We start from the raw sequence: 21,910 nt of genomic DNA on the forward strand, positions 1-21,910 counted from the left end.
GTTCTGTAGTTCGACACACCACAAGACCATCAGCACCCAATTTAATATTCCCCCACCAATCCAGAGACTTAAATAAAACACAAGGACAGTGAGTTCCAGGTTTATTTTAATTAAGACTTATTTACATTGTTACAGAAAGGAGGAGAATAGTCACTGCATTAAAAAGGTGCGTTATTATTCAAGGTCTGCTGATAACGTGTGTGTGTGTGTGTCTGTGTAACGCCATTAAAGTGAGAATATGTGGCCTATTTCATTACTCACTACACTTCCATTCTACATACATACATACAGATCAACACAATCTCAACAGCTCACACGTGGGATGCTGTAGTGCCAGTGTGTACAGTAACTGTTATGATAGGCAAGCTTCTGATTCAGGAAGCCAGGTGGACTCTGGGATTGCTCCACTGACCATGCTGATGGGATGGGAAGCTGTTCCTCTTTGTTTTGTCATTGTTAGTGCACACCGATGCGATGGCCAAGTGCTTCTTCATCCCAGATGTCCGAGATCCACAGTCACCGTCATCATCAAGCAGCTTTGGTGAACTTAACTCTGTGGGGTCCCACACCCCGAAAGGCCGGTATCCAGGAGGCAGGAAGCGTGCTGCAATTGTGCATTCACATGCTCTCAGTACTGAGACAATGTGTTACTGTAGCAGGATAGCATGCTGGGATACGGGGTATGACTGGACAGACTCAAACTGGAGGGGAGAGGGGGCTTATGTTTGGTGGCACAGCTGGAAGAAGACTCTTTTGGACACAGAGACAGACAGACTGACACTGAAGTGGTCCCACGCGCGCAGGCGATTTCTGGAGGATGAAGGATAATAGTGGGCCGACAGAACTGGACCGATCCTGCGCTAGAAGGCAAAGAGCGAGAGAAAGAGCGAAGGAGCTGAACCGGACCTACGGGGCCGGCTCAAGTCTTGTTCAGCGTCCAGAGCGGATCCAGGCTGCTGAGCGGATCATCTTCTGACGGCACCCCCTGCAAGCCCTGGCCCTCGTGCGGCTGGAGAAAGCTCTGCTTATTGATGCGCTGCTTCCCCCGATAGGCGCTGTCCAGCGTGAACGCTTCGGGGGTCATGGAGGCCAGCAGCTCCAAAGATGAGGAAGAGGAAGAGGAGGAGCCTAGTGCAGGGGGCAGGGCTGGAGCTGGCATTTGGGTGGGATCAGAATGGTGATTGGCGGTTGCAGGGACAGGCCCATCCAGGCCATTGCCATGCTCCTGATTTGGGGGAGGAGGGGACTGCGCCTTCTCAGGAGAGGAGGGTGGGGGGCTGAGCGACAGGGGCAGGGGCTCACTGAGGGTGGGCTCTGGAGGTGACAGAGAGCTGGGCTCTACATCCCCTGGAATTAGGACATCAGCTAAGGCAGGAGGCGGCAGATCCTGGCCTAAATCAAGCCCCTCAGAGGCACTGGGAGGCCGGATGCTCAGCTTGGCAATGGTGGCCTGGATGGAGCTGATCGGCATGTCACCCCCAAGAACGATGTCCTGGGACTCCTGCCGCGAGTAAGTCTGGGACAACAGGACAGACAAACAGGATTACACACAGGACAAACAGGCAGGATTACACACAGGACAAACAGAGGATTGCATATAGGACAGACAAACAGAAAGGATTAGAAGTCCTTGGTTCTAAGTGAGGAGTCTTGGAAGCTCAGGCCAAGACTGTTATGGGGTTGAGTAAGAGGCCGACATGATGGCAGGTCCTACCTTTGGGGCTATGCTGTTGTTGCTCTTGCTGCAGGGGGCGGTAGAGACACCATGGCGCTGGAGGACCTGTTCAGCATGCTTCAGGACGGCCTCATAGCAGAACTTAAGGTGCAGCTGCAGGGAGACAAGCCGGTCCTAGTCAACAACCGTCAATGTAGCAACCGAACAAATGGCTCAATGATTGACAGACCTAAAGCAACCTTGTGGAACTTTGTGGCTTAATAACAAATGAAGGCTTCACAGCACAAAGCCTTCTGCGCGGCACTGAATGGACCTCCCCGTGCGTCTGCTCATTCCCGCGGCAGTCCTGCTCTCACCTTCTCCTGCAGCATGTTCTTCCTCTGCTGCCTCATCTTCCTCACCAGCAGCGGCAGGTCTGGGATGCCGTTCCCCGCCTCCAGCTCTTGCAGCGCAGCGTACAGCAGGCAGAAGGCACCAGTTCTGCCCACGCCCGAGCTGAGAGGAGATCGCGTGACTGTGAGAATGCTGCCACTCAGACACACTCCTCACTATGATCTCAAAGAGTTGTGTAACACAATAACATTCATATCAATGTTAAAATAAATGTGACCGCTAATCCTAAGATATGTATATGCTGGAGAACATATTTCTTCTGAACTATAAACATCTCAACGCATCTCAATGTCTTCACAGCATCCTGGCAGTATAACCACCAGCATCAAAAATGACAGGAAAGTGCTCCCTGTACCTGCAGTGAACTACGATGGGCGTATGCAGCGGGCGCTGGTGCAGGTAGTGCCCATGAACCTCCTGGATGAAGCGGATCAAATTGCTTTTGCTGTCTGGAAGGCCCCTGCAGACATACAAAGATTGAGATTGGTCAGGGTTTGTATGCATGAATGCATTTGTGTATATACTTGTCTGAACCACAGTGCACTTCTATAGTAGCAGAAACATTCCAGGTATGGCAATGCGTTTACTTAGGGTAAAGTAACAGGAATTGCTTTATTGGGGTGTTACAAATGTAGGTTAGCTCAAAGCGATGGATCTAAATCACAGATTTTTAGTGTAGCAGCATTCTAAATAGGGGCCAAGCACCAATGGTGCACAGGCACCTATTGTAATTGTTAGTTTTTTTTTTCTCACTATTATTGTTTCCGTAATAGTAATCTTTGGCAGCCCATAGAACCACTTGGTGGATTTTTGTGAAATTTGGCAAGTTCATAGACGGCAGGCCATGGTATCCAGGTACCACATTTCAGGTCCGTCCATCCACTCCTCTAGCACTACCAACTGGCCAAATTTCTTCTTGTAACTTTTGAACTATTTGGCCTACAGTCGCAATTCATTCACCCTTGTTAATTTCTGCCATACTGGATTTTTCACCATTTAGAATAATTGGTATACCATGATTGGTATTTCATCATCTTGAGAGTATTGTAACCAAAAATTATTAAAAGATAGTTGCTAGGTCAAACATTAACGCCGCTGTAGCCAAACACAATGGCAATGAATTTGGTGATGAAGTCACCAGAAAGGATGAGTGGCCATATATCTGTAACCCTTTTGTCTATTGACATCAAACTTGGTACACATGGTTATCACAAGGCCTGGGGAGCACAGAGAAATTTGGCTACTTGGGAGTGTTATACCAAAAATGACTCTGAACTGAAAGCAGATACTTTTTGGGGGAACATAACAGCAATTGGTCAAAATTTAGCAACCAATCTGGTTGCATGGTGGCACTGTAGTGCTCAGCTCCTTCAATACTGCTTGCAGCTGTGAATGTGTCAGTTTTTCAGTAGGGTTGTCTCTGTTATTCTGCCTGTGTCAGCTGAGCATAAAGTATACCCATCTGACACAATGGCTACATGTGGGGCTGCTGGACTGCACAGTGAAAGAAACAGTGCCTGGCAGCACAGGTTTTGGAGCACATATGGGCTAATCTGTGCTCTCCTTAGAAGGTGCTGAAGGGATGAGATCAGTTTAGGAAAAGGTTAGGCCAACCCGAATTATGAAAAAATTACAACAAAAGAATCTCAGCTAAAACAGGCTTAAGAAAGGACACTGCATATAGAATGTGAATGAGGAGAACAATCAACAGGTCACCACGGCATAATTGGACTTACAGTTCAGGCCAGGACGTGAACTGCAGGTGGATGACTGTACGCTTCAAGCTCTGGTCACGGAACTGCAGACCGATCATACGCTCCACGTGAGTGGGCGTGGTCTTCTGGGCGGTGAGGGTCAGAGTGATGGGGCCCTGGGAGAGCTGTTGGCCCCGCTCCAAGGGGAAGTATGGCAGCACTTTTTGCTGGAAGGGGAGAATAAAATTCCAGGTTGCTGATTTGACAGTGTAACTGTATGCACTCTAGTCCCTAAAAACATTTTTATAAATTTGCACCTCAGCTGGACTGCAGGCCTGTATAAGTCGGCTTTAGAGTAAACGTACCTTCTCCAGCTCTTGCTCAGACACCAGCATGACGACCAGAGACACCTTCTGCTCGTACACCATGAGCCAGAAGTCAGCCGCAGTGCCCGTCAGCGGCGCCTGGGTGGCGATGATGCGCGGGCAGTACGGCGACAGGTCCTCAATGGCGCTGGCGTTGATGTAGTCGTCCTTCCCCGACTGCAGCACCACGCGGTTGCGGTCGTAGGGCATGATGTCCTGGTTGCGGTTCTTCATGCTGTAGCAGCGGGCGATGGCGATGGACAGCTGCCGGGCGTCCCTCTCCTGCTGATCCTGCAGCTCTTTCCAGCGGGCGTCCAGCTCGGACAGCCCCCCCGACTCGGCCTGGGGCCGCTCCAGGGACTGCACCGTCTCGCGGAAGCGCTCCAACTCCGCGCAGAGCCGCGAGACCCGCTCGGGCGCCTGGTACGGGTCGCCCTCGATCAGCCGCACGGCCTCCTGCTTCCTCCTGCGCTGGCCGTCCTGCGGGTCGGCCTTGGTGGGCAGCAGCACGTTGGCGGCGGCCTTGACGCCCCCGTGCTGGCTCTCGGGGCTGGAGGACAGCAGGTCGTCAGTGCTGGAGGTCTGGCGCTGGAACAGAGAGTCGGAGGAGCTCGGAGGGGAGGACGAGGCGGAGGAGGAGGCGGCGGCTGGGGGCAGGTGGGCCCCGCCTACGGGAGTGAGCGCAGGGGAGGGTCTCTGGGGGATCAGCCCCAGGGAGGGGGTCCTGGTGATGGGGAGGGCGAGGGGGTCGGCGAGGGTGGGACGATGTTGGGTGGCTGCGCGACCGGCGCAGAAGGGAGGGGGGATCATGTGCTGTGGGAGGGGCTGGGGTCCTGGGGGCGGTGCCATAGGGGTGGGGTGCTGCAAGGGACCGGCCTGGACAGCAGCGCTTGGAGGGGGAGGGGTAGTGTAGTTCGTGGGGCCAGTGGGGGGAAGTGCCTGGGGCTGCTGGGGAGCCCCTGGTGCAGCCTGGTGGGGCATCATGGGAACACTGCCAGGATAGCACACCGTCCCTGAGTGAGGGGGGAGAGGCTGCTGGGGCATGCGGAGGGGGAGCTGGGGGTGGAGTGGCTGACCAGGGACCATGTGAGCCTGGGAGACTGGGGGCATTTGGGGATTAAGGGCATGAGGGGGTAACTGAGCCTGGGAGACTGGGGGCATTTGTGTATGAGGGGCATAAGGGGGTAACTGAGCCTGGCAGGTTGGAGGCATCTGTGGATGAGGGGCATGAGGAGGCAGTTGAGCCTGGGAGGCCGGGGTCATTTGAGGATGATGGGCATGAGGAGGCAATTGAGCCTGGGAGGCCGGGGGCATTTGGGGATGAGGCACATGAGGGGGTAACTGGACCTGAGAAGAGGGGGGCATTTGTGGATGAGGGGGGTGGGGGCCAGCCATCATGTGGGACTGTGAGGCATGTGGAAAGTACCCGGGCTGGGGCTGGGGCGGGCCAGGGAGCACCTGAGGTGGGAGCTGTCCTGGAAAGGCAGGCTGCTGAAAGTGGGGAGGCCCAGGCTGTCGGGGCTGGGGCATGTAATGTGGGTACTGGGGCTGTGGGGCGGGGAGGGGTCCCTGGGGCCTGGACAAGGGCTGCTGGGGCCGGGCAGGGCCAGGGGCGGGAGTGGGGCCGAGGCCGGGGGCCGGCTGGTATTGAGGAAACTGGCCGTGGGCCTGGGGGAAGGGCTGCTGTGGGTGTACGGGCACCCCAGGCTGAGGGGGGTACGGGGGGAAGTGGCCCATCTGTGAGGGCACAGCGTACCCCCCAGGCACGGGGGGGTTGGGCTGACGGGCGACGGGCTGCCCTGAAGCGGGGGTGTAGCTGGCGATGGGCGTCTGCACGCTGTCCACTGTGGTTGTGGAGGGGCGGACGGGGACGGCTCCCCTCAGTGGGCCAGCCTGGGGCTGCGGCGGCCCCCCGTAGCTGGAAACAGCGGTGTGCTGCGGGCCCTGGGGAAAGGCCTGCTGGGGCGGGTGTGGCTGCTGCTGGGGCAGGTGGGGCATGTTGGGGGGGAAGCCCGGGTGCTGCGGGGTGGGGAAGCGCGGCAGCCGAGCCAGGTGAGGGGGGAAGTGGGGCCAGTGGAGGGAGGGCCTGGCCCCGCCTCCCGGGTGGAAGGCGTCGGGGGCGGGGGGGCGAGCCCCGCCCGGGTAGGAGAAGTCGGGGGGCATGCTGCGCAGCTCCTCGGGCAGGTCCCCTCCCAGGCTCAGGATGGCCGCGCTCAGCTGGGCAAGTTCCGGGTCCTCCAGGCTGGAGGCTGGGTCCATGTCGGAGGGCTTCTTCTGCAGGGGGGGCTTGGGGGCAGTGGGGCGCGGTGGCGTCTTCTTCTGCACCTCTCTGACAGAACAGAGGGGTAAAGACAGAGGGAGAAAAAAGGACAGTGAGGGGATAAACAGGGTTTGAAGACAAAGATAAAATGGCTGAACAGTGGCCTGATTCTAGAAATGATCATCTCCAAAACACGGTCTGTCCAATACACAATAATGGACAGCACCTGAAAGCGAGGGTTCACCTGTGTCTGATGTCAGGTGAGAATAGTGTCAGGGTGTATCTGTGGCAGGTTTCTGGGTGAGGAGGGAACCTGGGTATGACAGTACCTCTCCAGCAGTGCCTGCCTCTCCTCGTCCCGAGCCTTGCACAGGGCTCTGGCCTTCTCCAGCAGGAGCGAGGCTTTCCCCTCCAGGTCCTCATAGAACTCCTTCCCCTCCTGAGACTTCTTCATCAGGTCCTCGTAAGCCTCATAAGAAGAGACCAGGGTCTGTACCGTGCTGTTCCACCTGCAGATACACAGCAACAGGCAACAGGCCTGATTCAGAACAACATAAGCCTGGGCAATCTTCAAAAAAGTCATATGACTGAGAACGGCTGGGGTAAACACATCTGCCCTGTAGTGCTACTCAAGGTTTTGATGTCCTTCTGAGGAATTTCTTTTCCCACAAGAATTTCTAGTTTTTGTTTGTCTAATATCTCCCCATGTGGCGATCTGTTAGGTTGTTGTGTCATCTGGACTGTATCTTAGCATGTTGTGGATGAATCGGGACAGTTTGTGTCACTGGCAAGTCACTGCGTGCCAATGTATGCTTTGTGGACGACCCAGACCATGCCGGGCTTCATGACCATATAAGGGTCCAGACATTTCCCTATTGGGCAGTTTCTGGCTCAAATTTGTACAACACGGCGAAACGAAAACTGCACTTCCGCGGTTTCAAAACGCTTTTCACAAGCCCATGGAAAGTCAATGGGTGGCGTCAGTCATTTTGTCCATATGTTTTCTACAGTCTATGCATTGGAACTCAGTAAAATCACAAGCCTATGGCTTTAAGTGTTTGTTGAGCTTCTGGTCTTGGGTACTTTGGTTTTGTTTAGTTTGGTCAGTTTTTCTGTTCTTGGCTGTAGTTCCTGTACGTGCGGGTGCTCACTTGTGCTCAGTCTCTGACAGGCCTTTGCGCACAGAGGCGTACTGCACGTTAGCCTCCGTCAGAGCCTTCAGAATATTCTCCTGCGCCGCCAGGTTCTGGTCAATGTACACCTTAACCTGCTCATACTTCTTCAACTGTTCCTCAAACAGCCTCTGGAAGAGAAAGACGAAGAGAATAGCAAGGTTAGTGAAGATCATTTAAAATGGATATAAGATTTCTGCGCATTACCATTTCATGTAACTATTTGTACTCTTACCAGTGTCTGGAGAATTTAAGCCCAGGTTGCACATCTAAAGTTTGTGTCTTACATTATATGCATGGTATAAGTACTTGCAACTAGGTCTGCAAATTTAATGAAAGTTATAATGACCACTAAGCAAAGAGCTGCGTGTTCTGGATAGTGGAGGAACTGAACTGCACCATGGGAAAAGCAGTCCATGCCATAATGTAAGCGCACCAAACTGCAGAGTGGGGCAGTTTTTGGGAGCTTGGCATCTACCTTCATGTCAGCACGTTCCGTGGTGACCAGAGCGGTGGTGATGTCATCCTGGTGAATGAGGTCTCGTAGCTGTTTCTCCAGCGAGCTGCGCTGGTCCCTCATCTCCTGCACTTTCCCCAAGATCCGCTTCATGCACTGCAGCCCCGCTACCTCTTCTGAACACCAGGGGGCATAAAGGAGCAACATCTCATGCACAAATTCACCAGCACATTCACGCTTTTTCCTGAAGTCATATAATGTCTTCTCCTTAGCCCTCCTGTCCACGAGGAGGCATAGCTGAGTCTCTCTCGGTCACGTTCTGTTTCTCTCTCTCTCTCTCTCTCTCTCTCCTCCCCATCTCTCTTTTTTTTCTCTCTCTTTCTCTCCTCCGCATCTCTCTCTCTCTGTGTCTCCTCCCCCATCTTTCTCTCTCGCTCTCTCCCTCTCCCTCTCTTCATGCATGACACACAGACGTCCACACGCACACCATTTTCTCCATCTATGCCAGTTTCCTGGCCTCCCCAGCCCAGGACTTTGAAGCAGACCCCCCCCCCCCTCACCCTCGCTCAGATCGGGGCGGGGCAGAGCGTCTCTCAGGGCGTCCAGCGGTCCCCCCAGCAGGCGCAGGTTGCTGATGTGCAGGTTCATGGCTCGGTGCAGCTCCGTGTTGGTGAAGCTGGCCTTCTCGTGGGCCTCCAGGTACTTGTCCAGGTCCCGGCGCACCTCCGCCAGGGTGGGCGGAGCAGGGGGCATGGCCTGCTTCCCCACCGCGTCCTCCAGGCTCCGCTCACCCGCCTCGTCTTCATCCAGGACGTCCCGGATCTCCCTGAGTGAGGCCTCCACATCCGTGAACACACCCGACAGAACTGCAGGGGAGAGAGAGTGTGGGGCAGGGCTCGGGTGAATGGCATTACCTTAGCGAGGCCTTTACTCTGAGTGCCTTTAATAGCCCGTATGTGTGTGTGTGTGTGTGTGTGTGTGTGTATACTCACTCTGCATGGACTGGATCAGGCTCTTCACAGTATCAGGTCTCACACTTAGGGCTGCACACTTCTCCATCAGCACTGGGGGGATGTGGCTGTACATGTCCAAATTATCCACAGTGTCAGGGTCCAGACTGAGAGAGTCCATGAACTGCCTGCAAAATGCACCCACACACACACACAGGGTCAGCGTGTCCAACTGTGTAAGGCAATGGGATCTGTTCTCCCTAAGTTCACCAAGGCACATGCAACCAGTTAAAATCATAGGTAATTTTGCTGTTACCCAGCTTTTTTATCACCACACACGCACGCACGCACGCACAGTTAAACATATAGACACAAAAATACAGTGCTTGTTGCCCACCCAGCTCTCTCACACTTACTCCAGTGTCTCATTCTTGCTGTCAATCTTGGCCATGACATCCCGCAGCAGCTTGGCTTTCTCCTCACTGGAGTGAAGGGTTAGAAGAAGAAAAGAGGAAATGGAAGGAAATCATTTAATCAAATTCCAGTTTTACACTCATCAGAAATATTCAAAATAATAGTGCACAATGGTCCTTAAAGATTGCCTACACTCAGAACTCTTGTGGTCATAAAGTCAGAATGCCAAAGAATATTCTAGAATTTCTGTCATTTTATGTAGTTTTTCCATAGGTACTCCATCAGTAAACCCCATGGTACTCCACAGTCCACCAACTGAAGAGGACAGGAACCTTCAAAGAAGTTAAAAACAGAAAAAAGTTGTGTCTTGCCAGCCTTACCAAAATTAGGGAGGGCAGTGCCTCATACCTGTAGAGAGAGGAAGCCTCATGGGCAGCCATGGGAACCAGTTTGGAGAAGATGTCGGGACCGGTGACACTGGGGTCAGTGGGGTTTACGGGCAGGGCCTTCACCAGGGGGGCACCTGTAGCGATGCAGGGGGTCCAGTTAACTTAACAGTATACAGACACTGCAAAATGGACTCAGAGTGGCTCAAATGAACAATTCCAACATCCTCATATAGGGCCGAGCAGGTCTAACTGCAGTCTGGCTCTGGACATGAGGGCTGGGTGCCCCACATACCTTTAACAGAGGGCAACGTGTCCAGTGCAGGCACAGACTCATGGTAAATAAAGTCATTATCCTTTTTGGCAGAGTTGAACCTGGAAGAATGAGGCAGAGAACAGAGATTAGGATCAAACACCCACACAAACCTAATGCAGGGGTTTGCATGATTACTGTTGTAAAAAACCATTACATACGTATTAAGCCTAGTGCTCTTAGGCTGAGCAGAACATAGCATTGTTCCCCTATCAATGGAGCTTAAATCAAATGGCTCATATTATTCTGTCATGCATTATAATTATATCTGACCACAGATGTAAAACCTACATTCAAAACGCAAGATTTGTGTGCAGTGTTCTGAAAATGTAACCACCAAACGTTTAGGTCACTTGTCATTGGTCACCTATGTGACGATTGTTCTGCAGAGAGTGATTCAAAAGGAGATGGATGGAGTCTTACTTTCCCCCAATGACATCCATGGTGAACTTCAAGGCCTCCTGCACACTGTCTGGCTGTCCCTGCAAAGAATGGAAAGGGAGCGAGGGGAGAAGATGGAGAGAAATAGGGAGGGAGGGAAGAAAGGAGAAAAGGGGTGAATATTCCAGGCTGCAGAGGGTTCACTTTTCAACTGACGTACTGTGCAAAATCCGTGAAGTGTCCGAGACACATCAGGGCCCTTCATAGAGAGGAGAGGTAGAGGAGGGCACATTGTGACAGAGCGCTGCGTTACCTTGGCCAGCTTCACCGCTTCACTCAGCTTGTCTAAAGAGCTCTGCAGGTATGCCAGCTATGTGAAGAGTGAACACAGGGTACACACAGGTTAGAGAGACAGGGGGGACTGAGAGGAAGAGAAACAGAGAGACAGAGAATTCAGAATATTTGAACTGTAAATAAAAGAGATGGCACTAGTGTAGCAGGGCATCCAGAACCCTACAGATGCAGACTCTAATGAATAAAAATGACAGAGACATACCCTTTCACCATATTTCTGTTGCTCTTCTGCCTGTTTGCCCATGTGCAGCTAAAGAGGGGGAAAAGGCGAGTCATTTTCCAAAAATACCATGCATACGAGTCACTTGCGTTTGAAATACGGACTTCATCATGAAAGCATCACAGAGACATGCCCCAAAATTTCTGTCACTCAGTGGTACTGCCGCCTGAAACTGCTGTTGCAAGCGAGTGGTGACTCACATGAGCAATGGCTGCAAAGTAATAGATCTTCATCTGAACCAGCTTCTTCCAGTCCTTCTGGATCTTCCCCAGCAACGAGGCCGTGTCAGAGTTCTCCAGCGCCCGGCATGCCTCCTTGTAGTAGTCTACCACCTGCAGGGGTCCATGAGTAAAAAAAAACTCAACCAACTGCGCTGTGCAAATGAGCATGCGTATGCGCGCGTGTGTGTGTGTGTGTGTGTGTGTGTGTGTGTGGGGGCATGTGGGGGGGGGCAGCGGAGTGGTGTGGAGTGAAAGCTTATTCTGACCTGTAAAATAAAATTTCATTTTCTGAGGTCACTTTGAATCAAAGCGTCTGCCAAATAAATGTAATGTAAATGTAATGACCCTCGCTCTAGCTGGTAATATTACATGTGAGGCAGGATGGGTACCCACCTGAGCACTGATGCGTGCCACAAGGAAGCTCTTCCTGTTATCCAGCATGGACTTCTCCAGAAGACACTCCTGTGCTTGTCCCTGATCCACAAGAAAAGAGGGATTATCAGCAGAGCATAAGACCCCAAGTCAGGAAACCTCATGGCACAGCAGAGCACGTATTACAACACACCAGGTAACCATAACAACCTTAGAAATCATCATAGGCGTCATTACCAGCATGAGGTTGATGTTGAGGTTGAGAATCTGGTGACTCATGTCCACACTGAAGTTGTGGCTGAAGTGGTCCCTCAGGTAGGAGAAGGCTCCAGCTGAGCACTGGAAGTGAGTGCAGGACACCTTCATCCCCTGAGAATGGAGAGAGTGAAACAGAGAAGAAGGGGAGGGAGAAAGACACGGTTGCTGAAAGTATAACATATGCAGTCACTCACTGTAAGACGGGAAAGATAGAGACAGAGGGGAAAGTCCTCCACTGTGGAAAATATTCAGGTATAATGAAAGTGTGTCTCAATAAATTTACAAATTTCCTTCTTCACTAATGAAAAAAAAATGCCTCCAGTCATATTAGTGGAAGAGCCAACAGCCCCACAGCGTGTCAGCCTGTCACAGCTTGAATGAGAATTCAGTCAACATTGATTACTGAAAACTAACAGAATAGAGTCATGCATCAGAAATACAGTATAAGAATTTATTTCAGGCTTATTTTAAAAACTGCACCCTGATGAAGGCCGTTTAAGGCCACAATTCATCGGGCCAGAACGTTTTTTCAATCATCTTGCCATGTTTAAATAAAAGCTTTTAACTTCACTATTAAGAGTGCCTCGGACTCCCACTTGTTTGCCATGGTTACCATTTCATATTTTTGACTGGCAAAGTTAACCTCTTTTTTTATACACTTTTTTTATACATTTCCTCCCCTTTTCTAAGCGCACCTTTTTAATACTATTTTTATCTGTGCAGCACTCCTCGCCTTACTTTTTAAAAATCTTTTAAGATTTCAGCTATCATTATCATGATAGCATTGCTTACTTCTCATGGTCACTGACTAAAATGTATACTTTAATGTTAAGCTTTGAGAATACTGTCATTTCATGCTAATAAAGTCAACTGAACTGAACTGACACAGTGGGAGACAGAGGGAAGCTCTATGAGCGATTCAAGCTCTGAAGTACACTTCCTACTGACTCAAAGTCCAACTGACCTCCTCAGACACCCTGTTGTCCATAGCTCCAAGCATGGAGTGAAGAGCACCTACAGGGAGGACAGCACAGGGGGCATTATCAATACGAACAGCCAAAAGCAGTCAACACACTGAGGTACTTTATAATAGGACACCGCACGCTGTCAGTACAGTGAAGCCACTGCTTACCCAGATTGTAGAGAATGCAGGCCTGCTCATAGCTGATATCATCATGGGTGACAGTCTTTCCAGAGAAAATCTCAGTCCTGTGAGAGACAGGATGAAGCAGAGAGAAAGGGAGGGGGTGAAAGGGAAAGAGAAAAGAAAAGAAAGAAAGAAAAAACCCTTTCACATACACAGTACAACCTTATCCTAAAATGCTGCAGAACTTCACTATTTAGGCGTCATGTGTGAATGAGAAAATGAGAAAAGCTTCTTGAGCAATGTGCCAGCTTGAGGCATAGTAACATTAATGTAAATGTTGAGGTTAAACATTAGTGAGAAGCCACAACATGAATGGAACAAGAAAGCAAATCTCTGCTTGTTTTGCCAAGATATCTATCCAGCTACGTAGTTTCTCGCAACTGCAAAAAAATAATAATGTGAACAAAAGGACTGTTGAGTATCTCACTCTGTAACAGCACCGCTTGCAGTGTGCGAGTGAGCACCACAGTCTCCTGATCAAATCCGGCCCGGGGCTGTACCGACTGTGGCCGGCAGCCCTGCAGTTGCGCTGCACAATTGGCTTTGCATCGCCCGAGGGATGTATGGGTGGGATTCAGTCACCAGTTGCCCGTGGCTTGAGCACATGTGCGATTGGGTCTCCTCTGCCTCCACTCTGCGTGTGCACAGCTTGTGGCTGCGGTGTGAAAAGAAGCAGCTGGCTGGCACCATGTGTGTTTCGGAGGAGAACTGCAAGTCGTCTTCAATCTCCCGAGATGGCAGCAGGGGGTTTGAGCAGGTTTGTGCATAGTTAGTGAACTGGACATTCCAAACGCAGGTGGGATTGGAGATGCCAAATTTAACAACAAAAAAATTGAATCCAGAACGTACACCCTGCCTTTGACGTACTTCCATCCTGTTGTTTCCTCATTTTGAGTATTTGACAGCTGCTGTTCAAACAACAATCACTGGCACTGTCGTGTGTGAATGCCACCAACCCACAGACTGACGAATAGTCATGAGATGGTAAACAAGAGCAGCCAGTGCTGCTGCCAGAAATGTTAACACAGCAACATTCCATACTAAATTCCGGCTAAAGAGCAAACAGTGCATCAGGTCCAGAGATGTTTATTAGGGAATACAGCAGAAAGCTCAGAACAGCACATGCATCCTCAGTAAGAACAATGCAAGTGTGATGCCATTATACCCTGCAGTTTCTTTTCACACAGAGAATACACAAATAGATAGGTGAATAGGGCAGGACTGTGTCAGGTGCTTGTTTCCAATGCAGGTGTCTGAATGACTTGGCTTGTGAAATCTGAGATGACAGCAAGGATCTGTGTTTGCGTGTGCATGTGTGTGTGTGTGCGTGTTTGCGTGTGCGTGCATGCACGGCATGATTGTGGTCCTCACCAGGAGATTGGCACCGCGGCCTCCTGGCCTGTCCCCAGGGGTACCCTGCTCTGAAGGTAGTGCAGCTGACCAAAGTACTTCCGCAGCGTGCTACACCCCTCAAAGTCCCGCGTCACATTGACCGCGCTCTGTAGGGGACACACAGAAGGCTCAGCCAGGAGGCATGCAAAAACACACAGCCTGAAACTAAACCATCCACTGTACCCTTAATTAATAATGATCAGATATGCCCTATTTTTACAATGTAGAAAGACTGGAAATAGCAATGTCCTGGGGCCTCCTGCTGGGGGACTGGGCATCTCCACTCCTCTGCTTCCTGAACATCTTTCTCACCATAAATATGCGCGTCTTCCAATAAGGAACACTATGCTCATAACAGAATAACGACACCACCTCCTCTCTTACCGTTAGTGTGAGAATGTTTCCTTGCTGCCTCCCTACCCTTGTAGCTCAAGGCCTCCCCCCTCTTGTATTTCGCCATAAACAAACCACCTTCACCACAGTCCCTCCTGAACCCGGACCACTACCCTTTCCCATTCCTCCATCACTTACCAGGCGCAGCTGCTCCAGCTTCTTCAGCTGCTCATTGTAGTTTTCTGGGTTCTCGCCATAGTTCTTCAGGATGAACTGGGACAGAGAAAAGAGGAGAGATACGAGTCACTGAGCCATGCAACTCCCAAGGGGGCCCTGAAACCAGTCACCCACACCTCCCCAGAACCATTCTGTTTCTGAGATCCCAGCCCTCCTCAGGAATGAGATTTCATTTAACTCACCCCTTTAATCATCTCACGGTGATAACCGTATAACTGCTGGTATTTCATAATGACCTTCAGAACTACAATTGTGCTTTAGCATTGGGCATATGAACAGAATCAAACAGTTTCTACAGTGATATAAATTACGGCATTACAGTAAATCTAAAATTAGAAAACAGGGACAAAACACAGAAAATATACAACTGTTTTATAACTATAGCATGTGTTTGTCAATACCTGGTACTAGATGCACCAATACCATTTCCTTTGGCAGATTCTGATACAGAGCATACTAACACACTACATTATATCAAGAAAATTTTGCAGACAGGCTGAGCTCTATCAATATACATTGTGATTATGTATACATTAACTGACTATGATTGCTGCGCTTTTCCCTGTTTTTGCCTTTTGTTTTTATTTTTCCTGTTAAGCACATTGAGCTGCAGTCTGTATGAAAGGTGCTATACAAATAAAGTTATTATTATTATTATTATTATTGTCTGTGAAGCACTTTGTGTGACATGCTAGAAATGTGCTATATAAATAAATAAATAATCTAAAACCCCAATAAAAAATTCTGGGAAAAAAAAAAAAAAAACTAAGTCAGCCTTAAGGCACTGCTCACAACCTAAGATAGATTTTCCTCTACACTTTCCTCTTCCTCTGCCTTTTGACGCCGTGTAGAAAAGCATTATACAAATAAAATTGTGTAGAATGAAAAACAAAGACCTACAGCTGAAGTTTGCTATCATCTTGATTCTATTCAATTGCACATAATTAACTAAACCAATGCTACCTAGTCTTGTGTTCATTTGAACAGAACTGTAACGTTCTCAAGAAATAGAAGCATTCCTGCTATGTCGAATGCCAACATATTTTTCTGTTCATCCACAACACGTGAGGCTGCACTGAAGAGTCATTCGTCATTGCTAGGTGGAGAAAAGAATTTGCACGTCATAGCAGGGAAATCCCACTTTTGGACTTCCCAATACTGACAATGAACCGCATCAGTACAACACTACTTGATACATAAAATTTTCAGGCCTGATGAAGTTGTTTTACAAAAACACAAATCCAAAATTGCCCTTGATCTTCATTTTTGGGCTGACAGCTTGACCACAGTGAAAAGTGACTGAGCAATCAAAAGAGATTGTAAATGTCTGTCCAGAAGATGACCATGATCATAAATTTACTTTTATTAACTTTTGTTTAATGATTTTGTCTTTCAGGTATGATGGGAGATGCAACCACACTGTCCAAAACAGAAAAAAGTTACTTTTCATGAGAAGCCTTATAGTGTAATACAAGGGTGCACAGCAAGGGCTGATCTGTTTCAGGATTTTGTGCCAACTCATGCTCTTAATTATTTAATTTGTTCAACCATATCTCAATCTGACATTTGTATGAGCATCAGCTACAGCCGCAGACTGCAAGTATATCCTAAAAATTTCACAGTGCTCAAGAACAGGAGTAAACTAGTGTAGTTTATAGATCCATCAGAAAACTAAAACCAAGGTAATTTGTTGGAACAAAACCAACACGCAGACCAGCCCTCCAGGACTGGAGTTGTGCAACCCTGATGTAATATCTTGCACAGAGGAACGGATATTTTGCTAAAAACTATTACATGGGCATTGACAGCAAAGTCTTATGACACTGGTAAGTGGGTGAATGTTCAGTGAAGGAAACAAAACATTTTGAATTTTTTTAAAAATCAGGCAAGTCAAAAACCTAGTGCTTTGTACCTCTAGGTTGCACAACTGAGATCAGGATCAAAGGTTCTGGAAAGTTAAAACAGTGCTTTTAGGACCAGTGTTTAATTTTGACACCATCCCTCACACCACTATTTTTATGGATGTTACAACCATTTTCCAGACTGTCCTAAACATTAAATTCACTCCCTGTTTCTCATTCCCAGGCCCTCTCATTCCTCCCCACCCCCACCGTTCCCTTCATAAACTCCTCCTAACTCACACAATTATTTCTGGGTATGAGGGAACCTGAGGTGAAGCCAGTTTGCCCAGAGCTTTCTAGAACTTTAAGACCAGGAAGTACAAAGGGTATTATTTATTTGAAACAGGAAGGACAAAACAAGCTATTTATAAGTCATCAGCTAATTATAATACTTTTCACGTATGGAAATAAAGGTTAAATTCCAACTAAGAGCAAATGACAAAAGATACCGCGCTTACTTATAGAAACATCAGTCTGGCAGGTAAGCTCAGAAAAACTCCACGCATTATAAATTATCAAAATACAGAAAAGTCTTGGCTTTTCTCTTACAAACTGGTCCAAGGCATGTGACAGTGACATCATCTGAACACATGCCCCCAATTGGAGCATGATGACATCAGCAACCCAGGCTGCTTCCAGTTTACTGTAAGATAAGTGAGAAATAACAGAGCACAAGCCAAAAACCGAGGGAGTGGCAGCAAGTACAACACACACACACATTTACTGTAAGAATTCCCTCCCTCATAAACTGCACTGATAGAACATTCATGAACATACTATCAACTGCACAAACACCATATTTTCTACTTTCCAGATTTTATTTCTGGATTAACCAAGTGGTGGTACTTTGGTGGTCTATATCATGTAACAAATCTCACCTGCTAACTTTGCTATCTACCTTGCTATCCTTTACAATCTAAACTGCCAAGAATTTTTGTAAATTAGGTTTTGAAATATTATATTCTGGATACAGGCTGACTGTATGAGTCCACAAGACTATTTGAGGCAAACAGCAATGTGGTGCAGTCTGCAGGCTAGCACAGGACTACCAGATTGATTCCACAATGAGAAAAATGTATTAAATGGGATACAACACGTGATAGATCACTACAGTGGTTCTGTAACAATCTGCTATCCCTACTGTGGGTGGGTGTTGCCCTTTTAACAACACAGGAGATTTTCCTATCAAATTCAGACTCCAAAAATTAACATAGCATACAAGACAATGCCTCTGGAGAATGATAGAGAATTTTTTTAAAATCCCATGTGAAATAGGCTAAATCTGATATTAGCCCCATGTGCAGTGCAGGGTCCTTGACACACAAATAAAATGATATGATTTGGCTGAGGGAAATTTGAGATGAATGACATGGATACCCAAAAGTATGTCTATATGATCTGAATGGCACACAAACACATTTGACCAGAAAGGGTAGGCCACAACTAATGGACTTGACCACAGTATTCAGTTGCTGGGCTGAGATGCTGCAACTTGTAATACAAAACCTTTTTTAGGTGTTTGACATTGATCAGTAGAAACAATGATAAAGGAGTAGCCCTCACTGTAGAGAGAGGGCGTGGGTATGGTATTCTTCCTAGACATTTTAATTTCATTTACAAATGTCTGCCTTGAAAGCTGTATTCACCATTTCATAAACTGACTGATGGATTAATATTCATGGTCTGTCTTGAAGGTTGATAGGAATGTTCCCAGGCGTGACTAAATGTGGGCCTATTTAAAATCAGCTGTGCTGACTAATGGGAGCTGATCTTTTCACAAAACGTTTCGGGCAGTATGGTAGCAAAGCTTTTGCCAAATTTGCCTAAACAAATTTCATGCAAATGGCCGAGTAATACTATGTAAAGTCTCAGTGTCTGCATGTTTGTAAATAAACTGTTTTATATACGTTTGAGCTCTGGTAATCTTTTCAATCTTTGGTTGTCCAAAGAACCGACGAGCTTTGTGGCAAGGCTAATGCTTTACTTTTTTCTATACATTTTTCTGAAGCAGTGTGGTGCAACTAGCTTTCTAGTGACATTACTAAAGGCAAACTATAAAAAAAGCAGGTGCCAAATTAAGTTTGATAGCCATTTCATATTTAACACTAGCAAAATGTCCATGTTGTCTCAACCTGTATAGCTAGAATTATACATGCCAACAGTGACATGTGCGGTTACAAAATGTAATATTTGTAGTACACTGGTTAGATATTTTTAACAGGTTGAGATAAAAGTCAATATCTGCTCTCAGTCAACTTGTTCATTATAACCCATTGAGCTTATATAGTCTCTTAATTACCTTCACTGATAAAAGCTTTGGTCTTATATCCCATGGGACTCTGTGTTTATACCTTGGATACTATCAAAGAAACATGGATAAGAATAAGGAGGTCATATGTAAGTACCGTAGGTAAAACTTATTCTTAGTTGGGTAGAAATAATGGACTCTACTAATCATGCCTGAAACCACTCGGGAACTTTAACATGAAAAATGCCTTTTCCACAGTACAACGAAACTAATCAGCTTATATGGTAGGTTACAGGTAACTCTGCATGGTTGCATGATCAACTAACTGCCTGTGATGTAGGATAGTTGCACTCAAGGGTGCCTACCAGGGGTGGATTTTCCAAATAAGACTCTACAACAGATACTGAACTCAGTTAAGCCACTATCTTACTTAACCTCTCCACCAAACACTCAAATCCATCCAGAAACAAGTAATAGCACCACCATCCATAAGCATTCATTTCGCAGGAAAACATTTTTTCCCGGACCTGAACCAAATCTTGCGAAATGTGTTTCTTTGGAGACCTCCCACAGATTTATGAGATGCTGTCCTCATAGGAATTGGGCTCACCCCCAAACAATACAAAAAGGAACACTGCAGTACAATGCTCAACTTTTATTTATTTTTTAAATTTGCACCATTTAATTAACCAGGGACATGCCAAATTAAACTCAAATGTCAAATAACATTAAATGTATTTAAGCCATTACCAAAATACTACAACGGCAGGATGCCAAAGCAGAGTCACTGCTTGGACTGGGTTCGGTAGGGTGGTCTGGAATCCAGCCATACAAAAGCCACCCAACTCCGGCTGAACATGACACAGTGGCCAATGCTTCCTGTAAATGCTGCGTAAGCACACCATCAGCAACATGGGGCTTAGAGTGGCCCTTGGAGGCCATGACTCTGTATCTGCTAAGGGGTGAGAAGGGGACACCACTGCACCCTTGCTGACTGACTGCCACGGAGACTACTGTAGTCACTGAGCCTGGGCCAACACAGATGTCGGCAGCACAACTGACCAGGAGGGTGGGGCATCAGCACAACAACCAGTGCCCAATTTTTATTTTTTAAAGATGAACTGTGAGAGAGAGCGCGAATTGCAGAGAACCGGGACCACTCCCTGTCCCCCAATTCAATGAGACTGGGGAAACGGACCTGTTTACAGTACAGACAACAGAGACCAACTATATCAGCGCTGATTTTTATATAATGCACCGGCAACCCTGCAATCATGTAGCTAAATTCTAATATTCCACTGCTAAGGAACTAAGAATATCTCACCTGAAGCCATGGAGGCCATAGTTTTATTTAACTGAAACACTACACTAGCATTATAAACGTAATAAATTTGATTATTCAAATAACCCCGGTGCAACACTGGGAAGTTAAGCTAACTAGCCAGTATTTATTAGCCTACAAACCCCAAACAAGCAGGAGGCTTCCCTTTAAGGATGGCTACCTACATAATCTCGACAGCTAGTTACACAGTCAGAATAGCGATTAGAAAATAAAACAGCCTAGTAACGATTATTATTTTTTTTTTTGTTTACATTAAGTTATGCAGGCAGCTAGCTAGCTAACAAACTAACTTAAATCCACACGGCCTTGTCTGACTCTAGCTAGCTCAGCTAACACTAACCGGGTAATTTTCTAACAACAAACTAGCAGCATATTGATAATAGCTATTATATATAACATTAATTGTCGATAAGATACATCCGATTTGAGGCAGAGACAGGCTACATTTAATAACAAATAAGATTTCACGATGTCCCGTAAACCTTATCCACTTCCGATTGCGCTCGCTCTGTGACGCCCTGTTGCTCCGACCATGAATGCTCCGCTCACCTGCTTGACAGACGGGCTGAACTGGAACTCCCCTGCCTCTTTTAGATCGAGCCATATCATGGGCATTCGAGGCACTGCCTCCATTGCGGCCAACTACTTTGTCGTATCCTCTGACAATGCTGCTTTCTTGTCCAATCTAGTATGCAATATGGTTGTTTAATCGTTTCCGCAAGAGTTTCGGTAATTGTTTTTATTTGTGCTCCCTCAATGTCTGTGTCATATCCCATACAGTACTCCAACAGGAAACTAAGGACATTAAGGAGGTGACGTTCATAGAACTTTGCCCGCAAGTACACATGGGAAATGTAGTCACAAGCCTAGCCAGCAGGTTTAGTTAATGCTGTGGATTGTGGAATTGAACTAACACAGCTTGCGGATAGTATGGTTTTCAATGCATGCAAAGTATACTTACCTATAGGCTAAATGAGCAAAATTCAAGAACATTTATTGCGACTCTCCTCTATTAAAAAAAAAAAAAAAAAAAAAGATGACACATTACACATATCTTGCATAAACTCAAAATGTTTATTGATTGATTAATTAATTCATTCATTGAACATGGACACTGCACACTGATCAAAATTTTCCGTCATTACATTAACTTAAATGTGCCCACACAACAGCCAACTGAACGTATCACGATTTAATGTATCGACAAATCTACCAATTAGCCATGCAACACGATTATGTTTTTAACAAATAATATGATCAACTAGAGAAATATCGCACAGAAGACTAGACGTAGGCAACATTGTATGCATTCTGAAAACCATACGATCCACAATCTCAGCTATCAGAGGACCTACTGCGGCCCGTGGCTAAATCTATTATTCTGAACCATTTTTTGAAGTTTTGGGCGCTGCAATGTCCGTTCTG

At 47.4% G+C, this 21,910-nt stretch overlaps 1 protein-coding gene across 1 annotated transcript; it reads right to left on the minus strand.

The window, feature by feature from the left end:
• Positions 1-88: 88 nt before the first annotated feature.
• ptpn23a (protein tyrosine phosphatase, non-receptor type 23, a) lies at positions 89-21,286 on the minus strand. Its single transcript, XM_064344567.1, is given in 27 exon segments — positions 89-1,516; positions 1,715-1,828; positions 2,032-2,170; positions 2,424-2,528; positions 3,805-3,989; positions 4,128-4,838; positions 4,841-4,913; positions 4,915-6,456; positions 6,717-6,896; positions 7,539-7,690; positions 8,038-8,192; positions 8,577-8,882; positions 9,009-9,154; positions 9,383-9,448; positions 9,789-9,903; positions 10,062-10,141; positions 10,503-10,561; positions 10,774-10,830; positions 11,017-11,064; positions 11,235-11,366; positions 11,649-11,729; positions 11,865-11,996; positions 12,850-12,899; positions 13,018-13,094; positions 14,404-14,531; positions 14,956-15,030; positions 21,035-21,286. Coding segments are annotated over 27 exon segments (5,589 nt in total). The 5' UTR covers positions 21,119-21,286; the 3' UTR covers positions 89-919.
• Between the last annotated feature and the right edge of the window lie 624 nt (positions 21,287-21,910).

Source organism: Anguilla rostrata, chromosome 1, assembly GCF_018555375.3.
Source record: "Anguilla rostrata isolate EN2019 chromosome 1, ASM1855537v3, whole genome shotgun sequence".
NCBI classification, from domain to species: domain Eukaryota; kingdom Metazoa; phylum Chordata; class Actinopteri; order Anguilliformes; family Anguillidae; genus Anguilla; species Anguilla rostrata.